Source organism: Diceros bicornis, chromosome 28 (genome assembly GCF_020826845.1).
Source record: "Diceros bicornis minor isolate mBicDic1 chromosome 28, mDicBic1.mat.cur, whole genome shotgun sequence".
In the NCBI taxonomy this organism is placed as follows: domain Eukaryota; kingdom Metazoa; phylum Chordata; class Mammalia; order Perissodactyla; family Rhinocerotidae; genus Diceros; species Diceros bicornis.
In genome coordinates this window covers 29,639,623-29,650,607 of record NC_080767.1, presented here as the reverse complement: position 1 = coordinate 29,650,607, position 10,985 = coordinate 29,639,623, and the positions used below count along the sequence as shown (strand labels likewise).

The window sequence follows — 10,985 nt, the reverse complement described above, 5'->3', positions numbered from 1 at the left end:
TTTATGCCCCTAAGTTGCAGAAATAAGTAACTTTAGCACCTGCTAATCAAAAGTTATTTACAAAGGAGAGCATTGTTAATAAGAGAACAAAATTCTTGTCAACAAGTATTTACCAAGTACATCCACCATGCTGTCATCTGTCTTAGGTCTTAGGACATAAAAGTTTTGAGACATATTCAGATGGAAAATCAAATTCATGAGATCAACCAAAATGAGTTTCTGATTTAAAAAAAAGATGATGGCTCTGTGAGATAAACGTTGCTCTACTGAAGAGTTTCCCAAGGGCCTCTTTCATGTCCCTGTTCCTAAGGCTGTAGATAAAGGGGTTCAACATGGGTGTGACCACTGTGTACATGAGAGCCACAATGATGTCCTTGTCAATGAAATTGCTCCATGTTGGGAAAAGGTACTGTCCAAATATTGCCCCATAATACAGAGACACCACAGAGAGATGAGAGCCACACGTGGACAATGCTTTGCAGATCCCCTTTGTTGAAGGGACTTTCAGAATAGTGGCCCCAATGTAGCCATAAGATACCAAGATACATATGAATGGCAGAGTAATGACTACCACCCCTACTGTGAACATAATCAGCTCATTAAGGAAGATGTCGGAGCAGGACAGCTTGAGCATGGCACCAAGGTCACAGAAGAAATGGGGGACAGTGTTAGCAGCACAGAAGGATAACTGGGTCAGGAGAAGGGTGTGGGAAAGGGAGCTGGCACAGGACAGGATCCCGGATATAGCCACTAGTAGGGCACACACCTCCTCCCTCATGATGGTAGTGTAGCGAAGAGGGTGACATATGGCAACATAGCGGTCGTATGCCATTGACGTAATAAGGAAGCTGTCCAGGTCAGTAAGAAATATGAAAAAATAGATCTGTGAAATGCACCCTGCATAGGGGATGGATTTGTACTCAGTGTGCATGTCCATCAGCATCTTAGGGACGGTGACAGATGACAAGAAGACATCAGTGAAGGCCAAGTGGCTGAGGAAGAAGTATATGGGGATGTGAAGGCAAGAGTCCAGCCTGATGAGCAGAATGATAAGCAGGTTCCCCAGCACTGTAGTCAGATACATGCCCAGGAACAGGGCAAAGAACACATCCTGCTGTTCTGGTGACATAGGGAGCCCCAAGAGGAGGAACTCAGGCACACTGCTCTGGTTCTCTCTCCTGATGTTCATCTTTCTTCTGCTGGGAATGAAGAATGGTTGAGAATATTAAGGACTCTGAAATAATCACTTTTACCAGTCATATGAAAAATACGTATTTTTTATTTTGGAAAGTCAGAAACTTAACCTGTTTCTCGTATGTTTATTATATGTAGGCACATAGGGGAATTAGAAAAAATTTCTATGAGTGAATGTTAATGAGAGCCAGCTTTTCTTGGTTCACTGACAAAATAGAATTCTTACATCTGTGGCACTGAGGACCAGATCATGGAATATGATGTATCAGCCATGTTGTTGCCCCAAGAATGCTCTGTGGTGAGTATTCTAAATCATCAACCATGGCACAGCAACCTTTAGCAGGTTTGACTTAACACTCATTGTTAAATTTCAGATGGGAGGCGAATTTTTCAAACAAAATGATGCAGGAGAAAAATCACGATGGCGGCGTAGGCAGACTCTGAAGTCACCTCCTCCCACGGACAGAGCCAATTTACAACTACTCTTGGAAAAATGGCCCCTGAGAGAGAACTGAAAACTGGATAAGAGGAACTCCTGAAACAAATGACAATCCTAATTGAGGTGGAAGAGGCAGAAATTCCCTTCTAGAGAAAAAACAAAATAAAAGGATACAAAGAATGGTATTGTATTCGTTAAAGAACACTCATAAATATACATACATTTTCCTTATTTCAATTCAGTGGAGGGTCTTTAAGAAGCTCTGGATTATGTGAATCCATTCTCTCTACTGCAGCAAAGAGAGATTTGGAAAAAAAAAAAAAAAAAAACTGCCTTTTTTAAAACCTAAATAACTTCAGCTGTTTAAAAACTCTCAATGGACTCGCATTGATCTTAAGTTGAAGTATAACTGTGTTAACATGGGATAAAGACCCTGAAAAACCTTTGTCTCCCCTACATTTCCACCCTCTTCTCCCTCACGCTACCACTCACACCCTTGTTTATTTCGCTGTTCCAATTTCCCCAGAAAGGCACAATTTGATGTAATTTAGACTTCTTCCACTTGATGGTTGTGGGTTTCCTGGGATCCAATAACATGTTGAGAAAACGAAGACCAGTCTGTCTCCCAGGAAGTGTTTTAGGCAAATTTATGAGCAGTTTATTGTCTACTGTCAACACATATAAGGCTAAGTGACAACTCAATGCCATCTTAAATTACAGAAAAAGCATATCTTTTCAAATACTTGCCAAATTCAGCCTCACTTTCTTCCATAGGTAACATAATAACACTTATCCCATAACAAAAATAAGGGCTATTATCAAAAGATGCCAAAAGAAATGAGATTTTAGCTGTATTCCAAGTGTCGTCTCCCTCTTGAGTGCTCCTGCCATCTTAAAACACAACATCTGCTAGTCATTTGTGGCAAGTAAGATAATGACCCCAAAGATGTTCACATCCTAATGCCCAGAACCTGTGGATATGATATGGTACACAACAAGGCAGAATTAAGGTGCAGATGGAATTAAGGTTTCTAATCAGCTGACTTTAAAATGAGATTATCCTGGATTATCTGGGTGGGCCCAATGTAATCACAGCTGTCCTTAAGTGTAGAAGAGGAAAGCAGAAGAGTCAGTCAGAGAGATATTTTGAGATAGTATGCTGCTGGTTTAGAATATGGAGGAAGGGGACACAAGCCAAGGCATGCAAGTGGCCTCTGGAAGCTGGAAAAAGCAAGGAAACAGACGTTCCACTAGAGCCTCCAGAAGGAATGCCAACATTTTGGTTTTAACCCAATGCAACCTATTTCATACTTCTGACCTCCAGAACTATAGGATAATAAATTTGTGGGGTTTTTTTTTTAAGATACTACATTTGTGGTAATTTGTTAAAGCAATAATAGTGAATCGATATATGAATATTGGAAAGATTTTGGTATATCCCAATACTCTGGTCATCTGGGTGCCAGTATGCAGCAAAATCCACGTGTCCTTCCCCAACTTCCACCTGCTGTACAACAAAACAAAGCAATAGCGTCACAGAGATATTCCTACGCAACAAGTAGAGAAACGAGGTTACTATCTCATAAGAAGCATTTGCCACTAATCACAAATCTAAAACACGTCACCTACAAAATTCTCAAGATCACCCTCTCTTTTGATAAGAAAAGGCAGAGAGGAGCAGAGAAAGCTCTTATTCATCCAAAGGGCATGTAGCCAGGAGCAAAAATCCAGCAGGAGAAGACAAACTAGCAGCAAATTTCAAATTTCCTCATTTTTAAATCTAACTATGCAGACCTCATCCCAATTCCTGAAAGCTGTCCTCACCCTAACATATGTATTGAGACTGGTCAGTAAACACAATGTTAAAAGTATTAGGCTCAAACCCCCTCCTTTTTCTAGTTCTACCTGAAAAGTGAGGCATCTTCAACTCTCTTGTTCTCTTTGGAGACAGTGTGAGACTCTAGGGGAAAGCCACAGGTTTTAGAGTAAGATAGACTTGGCTCATAATAATAGTTTGATTATGGCAGTTTTGTCATAGCAGATTTCTTAACCATTGTGCGTCTCAGAAAGACGAGTATCTTTAAACAACAAATATTTACACCCCTTATGTTTATTATAGAGATGAAATGAGATGATATATGAAAGCTCCTAGTACCTTTTCATGCATAGTGCTCAATAAATGTTGGTTCCGCTCCTGCCACAATTAAAGACAAAATGCAAATCTGCCCAGAGAGAGACTAGAAGAATTTACAATCTTTTGCACACGGGAGATAATTATTCATATCAGTTCATTTGCTAGACTCTGGGTTTTTATATTTTGGGCAAAGATGTGGAATTAATACTAGAAAATCAGGATGGTAAACCAGGAGCAGCAATCTAGGAAACATGAACACAGAGGGAAAACCATCATTCTAATGATAGAGTTCTCATTCAGGCAGGTGAAAAACAGATGGGCATTGTTTACCAGGAAGGAAAACTGAACAGGAAATTCAGGAGAGGGGCTAGTTCTCACAGAAACAGCTTATGTCCCAATAGCCAGCAGCTGAATTCAGTGTCCATTCCCTATACTGTATTTAAGGATGAGCTGAATGATTTAACAGGCAGCCAACTGCCAATCCATCAGTAGCCTCTTACTATAACTCCAAGCCAAGAGCAGGAAGGTAAATGCTGTGGCCTCTGTGAATAATCAAGTTCTACCTCCATGAGCTTGGGATCATAGCATATATTCAGCAACATGTAAGAATTGACTTTGTTTACCCTTATCCTAGCCTTCCACATCTTCTCTCCTTCAGTGACCTTTCAATAAAAGTGTCCTTCTCAACTTCAGGTTCCCTCATATTGCTTCAGAGGTCAGGAATGATTTGAACAATCCTCTACACTCAGACATTAGGAACTGAGTGTAGATGACTAAGTGACCATTTGGAGAGACATTTGTCCCTACAAAGCACATGCACTCATTCAGCAACGGAACCTTCAAAATCTGCTATTGATAAGGCCTTGTACCAGATTGTTGTCCAGACTAAACAGGGACAAGAAAAAAATATTACCAGTGTTGGCATTTGGTGCATTTTTATAGCCAGTGAGGGAGCCATTTTGTGAGTATAAGAGGCCTTCCCAAAAATCCTGGCTTAACCACCTGAACGGTTTTGGAATGCTCAAATTCTGGGCTGTCCAGATCTCATTTTCTCTCTCAGGATCCAAATCAAGTAGAAATTCTTCCTGAAAGACTCTGCCCCCATGTATCTCTGTCTTTATCTCTTGGGTCACTTTTCTCTCTTTTTGCCTCTTTCTCTCTTCCTGTCTATCCCTTCACTTTATCTTTCCTTCACTCATTTTCTTCTTCTTCCCTCTCACTTATCAACTCTCTGTGCCTCTGTATCTGCATCCTTCCATCACCCCTTGTCTCTATTCCTCCTCCCTCTCTCCTATTCTTTCTTTTTTTTTTTTTTTGGTGAGTAATATTGGCCCTGAGCTAGCATCTGGGCCAATCTTCCTCTATTTTGTATGTGGGACACCACCACAGAATGTCTTAACAAGCAGTGTGTAAGTCCGTGCCAATGATCCGAACTCACGAACCATGAGCCGCCAAAGAAGAGCATGCGAACTTAACCACTATGCCACCGGCCGGCCCCCCATGCTATCTTTATTCTCTCTTCTCCTCCATGCCAAAATCAGCTTTCTGATTCTTCCTCTTCTATACCCATATATAAACCTATATATTGCTGAGGAAAAAATACCCATTTCATCACCAATACTGACCTTGCTTATACTTATGATCCAGTGTTGGGTTGTTAAAGGTGTCCTGAGACTCTCTTTAAGGGACCTAAGTATCAGCTTCCAAGGTCCTAGACGTTTCCTGGGCATCAAAAAGAAAATCTACAAGCTCAGACTCTCACTCTTGTCTACCGGCCCCAGATCTATGAAGTGAAGAGTATAACTAGCCAAGGAGAAACACCCTAGGGGGTAGGGAGCAGAATTTATAATTTTCAGTTAAAGACATCCATCAAACTTGGATTAAAGGCCAAATTTTCTCCTTGATTCCTCTAGAAAAGATGTCCTATGGGAGGGCTGTTTGTGCAGGGAACCATAGAGATTAAGCCCACAGAGAAAGGATCTCAAGGCACCCTCAGTCTGCCTTCTGTTCCAGGCTCTGCTTTCCCAGCCATAATCACACTTTGGCATAAGAAAAACTCCAGAAAGATTTAAAGACAAGAATTACTGGTTCCAAACAGGTCCAAATATAAAGCCAAATGACTGAATGGTGTCTGAGAATTAAGGTAGAAGCATATCCCATTTAATGGATCTTATTAGGCCCTACCCACCAGATAACTGAAAGGAAATGACGTTGTGTTTCTTTTCTCTGGTAATCATTATGAAATTCAATGTGGGAAGAGGCAGGGATAATCAATGTTTTGGAGGTTTTATTGCTTTCTTGAGAAACTTAGGTTTGGTTACATGAAATAAGAATAGTTTTCAAGGAAGAAAGAAAAGAAAGGAAGGAAGGAAGGAAGGAACCAAGGAGGGAAGGAAGGGAAGGAGGGAGGGAAGAAGGAAGGGATGAGAGGAGGGAGGGAAGGGGGAAAATAGACCAAAAAGAACCAACAAAGAAAATAAACTTGCAAATAGAAAAAAAAGTTGACACATACATCCAGAAAAATTGACTCAAAATTGAAAAGCTTCATATTATTTGAAATTGACCTTTTGAATAAAATGATCATTTATTGTGGCATTTGTGATTCTTAGAGGTGAGATATATAGGACAAAAAGTATTTATAGCTTGAGATAATAATCTTTGAGAGTTTATTTTGGTCTTTTTGATATCTGAGTTTAAGAGGTGCTAGATATAGTGAGGCCTATACCTGGGCAGCTTCTTTCTATGTGGGATGACCCTGTATTAATGCTACAACTTCATGTACCTCAGAACAGAGGGACTCAGAAAACTCTGTCAACTCAGAATTGTTGAATTCCAGTACATGTCCCATGGTTAACATTCTAAGCAAAAGCCAGAGAAGTTACCAGAATATTGGCCAGTAGTAGCTTAGCCAACTCAAAGTGGGCCATAAGCTAGATTGGTTATAGGCATTGGATTCCCTGGGAAGGACACAGCAGACACTTGGTGCACCAGGAAAGGAAATTCCATGGGGGGGGGGGGTCAAGTAGGTAGACCAAACAGACAAAAACTTGGATAGAGGACATAGGGAGCTCAGATAACGGATACAGGAAGCCATGTAAGCAAGCAGTACAGATAGGCAGACTACAAGGCACAGACAATGGTATGGGTGGTGAGTTTGCACAGATTGAAATACAGTGAGTCAGGATGGCAGACTACAAGGCACAGACAATGGTATGGGTGGTGAGTTTGCATAGATTGAAATACAGTGAGTCAGGATGGAGACACCTTGTATTAAGATCTGACATGCTGTAGACAGAAGAAAGACTTGTGGCAGGCAGCGTGGGTTAGAGAGTCACAGAGGAGCTTACAATGGGAAAGATGCAAGAGAGGATTCTAACTGGAAAGCAAAGGACATGTTATTATACCTTTCATTGAACTTGGTAGGCCTCTTCCGATTTTGGTGACAGCACTTACCACACCTGCAAAGCTGTTCTGATCAATTGCCAAATGACTTAGACTCGGTTTTAAGTAGGATCTAGAGCAACAGAGGGCTCTGCAGCTGATTCAGGTTGTGGTTCAAGGGATCCTGCTAATTGGATCATTTAAATTGGCAGGACCCATGGTGCTGGAAGTATCCATGATAGATAATGGCACCACGTGGAACCTCTGGCGAACTCCATTAGAAGAGTTGGAATGCCACGTTTCTGGAGTCAGCTACTGGGCCTTAGTAGAGACTGAGTGCCTAACCATGGGACATCAGGCGACTGAAGCTGAGTATTGCCAGGCAAAAAGTCATAAGGTCAGGTAGGCACAACAGCAAATTAGGCACTATGACTTAGTAGGTGTAGAGAGCAACAATAAATTTCAGAAACAGGTGGCCTGGACCCTCATATCATCTAACTTTGTTTCATTGATATCTCTCCCTCAGCTCACACCTGTGACCTCATGAGAGGTTCTCTGCAACCAAATAAAGGGAAAACATCTTAGGCGTGATTCATGGGTCAGCTACATATTTTTGTGGGAGTTACAAATTGACCTCTGTTCTAATTCAGGTCGGATCAGGGTGGCTCTGAACAACACTGATACAGGGAAATCCTCCCTGTTCAGAAAGCTTTTGAGCAGCCTACCTTGTCATATTTTTTTATTGAGGTCATATTGGCTTATAACATTATGTAAATCTCAGATGCACAATTTTATATTTCAGTTTCTGTATAGACTGCATCGTGTTCATCATCATTGTTCTAGTTTTTATACATCACCATATTTATGTGAACTTTTATCCCTATCTCCCTCTTCCCACCCCCTCTTCCTCTGGTAACCACTAATCTGTTCTCCTTATCCATGTGTTTGTTTATCTTCCTCATGTGGCTGAAATCGTATATTTGTCTTTCTCTGACTTCTTTAGTTAGCTTAATAACACCCTCAAGGTCCATCCATGTTGTTGCAAATGGCAAAATTTTGTCTTTTTTATTGGTGAGTAGTATTCCATTGTGTATATATACCACATCTTCATTATCCATTCCTCCATTGATGGGCACCTGGGTTGCTTCCACATCTTGGCTATTGTGAATAATGCTGTGATGAACATAGGGAGACACAAATCTCTTTGAATTATTGATTTCATGTTCTTTGGATAAATACCCAGGAGTGGGATTACGGGATCATATGGTATTTCATGTTTAATTTTTTGAGAAATCTCCATACTGTTTTCCATAGTGACTGCACTGCTTTGCATTCCTACCAGCAGCGTATGAGAGTTTTCTTTTCCCCACATCCTCTCCAAGGCTTGTTATTTCCTGTCTTGTTAATTACAGCCATTCTGACAGATGTGAGGTGATATCTCATTGTAATTTTGATTTGCATTTTCCTAATAATTAGTGAGATTGAACATCTTTTCATGTGCCTCCTGGCCATCTGTATATCTTCTTTAAAAAAAAGTCTATTCGTATCCTATGACCATTTTTTGACCGGGTTGTTCATTTTGTTGTTGTTGTTGAGTTGTATGAGTTCTTTACTTATTTTGAAAATTAACCCCTTGTAAGACATGTGATTTGCAAATATTTTCTCCCAGTTGATGGGTTATCTTTGCATTTTGTTCATGGTTTCCTTTGCCTTGCAGAAGCTTTTTCATTTGAAGTGGTTCCATTTGTTTTTTCTTTTTTCCTTTTTTTCCCCTTGCCTGAGTAGACATGGTATGCAAAAAGATACTGCTAAGACCAATGTCCAAGTGTATCCTGCCTATATTCTCCTCTAGAAATTTTATGGTTTCAGGTCTTACGTTCAAGTCTTTAATCTATTTTAGTTAACTTTTGTGTATGGTAAGATAACGGACTACTTTCGTTCTTTTGCACATGGCTGTCCCGTTTTCCCAAGGCCATTTGTTGAAGAGAATCTCCTTTCTCTGTTGTATGTTCTTGGCTCCTTTATAGAATATTAGCTGTCCCTAGATGTGTGGTTTTATTTCTGGGCTTTCACTTCTGTTCCATTGATCTGTGAGTCTGTTTTTCTGCTGGTACCATGCTGTTTTTATTACTATAGCTCTGTAGTATATTTTGAAATAAGGAAGTGTGATACTTCCAGATTTGTCCTTCTCTTCAGGATTGCTATGGCTATTTGGGGTCTTTTGCATTTCCTTATAAATTTTAGAATTCTTCGTTCTATTTCCGTGAAAAATGTCATTGGCATTCTGATTGGAATTGCATTTAATCCGTAGATTGCTTTAGGTAACATGGACATTTTTACTATGTTTATTCCTCCAATCCACGAGCATAGAATCTTTCCATTTCTTTATGTCTTCTTTAATTTCTTTCAATAATGTCTTATAGGGGCTGTCCCAGTGGGTGTAGTGGTTAAGTTCACATGTTCTGCTTCTGCAGCCCGGGGTTCATGGGTTCTGATCCCAGCTGTGGACCTACACACCACTCATCAATCCATGCTGTGGTGGCATTCCACATACAAAGTAGAGGACGATTGGTACAGATGTTAGCTCAGGCACAATCTTCCTCATCAAAAAAATAATAAAAATAAAAATAATAATGTCTGCTCTGATTTCTGTTTCCTTCCTTCTACTTACTTTTGGCTTTGTTTGTTCTTCTTTTCCTAGTTCCTTTATGTGTAGGGTAAGCTTGTTTACTTGATATTTTTCTTGTTTGTTATGGTAGGCCTGTATTGGTATAAAGTTCCCTCTTAGTATTGCTTTTGCTGCATCCCATAGGTCTTGGTATGTTGTGTTTTCATATTCATGTGTCTCTAGGTATTTTTTTATTTCTCCTTTGACATATTCATTGATCCAATAATTGTTCAGTAGCATGTTGTTTAATTTCCACATATTTGTGACTTTCCTAGCTTTTTTCTTGTGATTGATTTCTAGTTTCATATCATTATGGTCGGAAAAGATGCTTGATATAATTTCAATCTTCTTAAATTTTCTGAGGCTTGCCTTGTTTCCTAGCATATGTTCTATCTTTGAGAGTATTCCATGTGCACTTGAGAAGACTGTGTATTCTGCTGCTTTTATATGGATTGCTCTATATCTATCAAGTCCATCTGGTTCAGTGTTTCACTTAAGTGGCCTTCAGGCCACTGTTTCCTTGTTGACTTTCTGTTTGGATGATCTATACATTGACGTAAGTGGGCTGTTAAGATCCCCTACTATTATTGTGCTGCTGTCAATTTCTCTTTTTGGTCTATTAATAGATGCTTGATATACTTTTGTGCTCCTGTGTTGGGTGCATGTATATTAGTAAGTGGTATGTCTTCTTGGTGAAATATCCCTTTTATCATTATATCATGCTCCTCTTTGTCTCTGATTATCTATTTTATCTTGAAAGCTGCTTTGTCTCATATAAGTATGGCAATACTTGTTTTCTTTTGCTTGCCATTTGCTTGGAGCATCGTCTTCCATCCCTTCACTCTGAGTCTATGTTTGTCTTTAGAGCTGAGATATGTTTCCTGGAGGCAGCATATTGTTGGGTCTTGTTTTTTTAATCCATCCAGCCACGCTGTGTCTTTTGTTCGGTGAATTCAGTGCATTTACATTTAGAGTGAATATTCATATTTGAGGGCTTAATACTGCCATTTTATCTTTTGTTTTCTAGTTGTTCTATATTTCCATTGTTTCTTTTCCTTTTAGTTTCTGACCGCCATTTCAGTTTGGTGGTTTTCTGTGATGGTTTTCTCTTTATTTAAGATTTGTAACTCTGCTCTGATTTTTTGTTTAGTGGTTACCATGAGGTTTGT

At 39.8% G+C, this 10,985-nt stretch overlaps 1 protein-coding gene across 1 annotated transcript; it reads right to left on the bottom strand.

The window, feature by feature from the left end:
- Positions 1-202: 202 nt before the first annotated feature.
- On the bottom strand, positions 203-2,230 carry LOC131393814 (olfactory receptor 1J2-like). The gene is made up of 2 exons (XM_058524834.1): positions 2,091-2,230; positions 203-1,199 (listed from the first exon to the last, which is right to left on the bottom strand). The coding sequence occupies exons 1-2, from the start codon at positions 2,228-2,230 to the stop codon at positions 203-205; spliced, it is 1,137 nt and encodes a 378-aa protein (XP_058380817.1).
- Between the last annotated feature and the right edge of the window lie 8,755 nt (positions 2,231-10,985).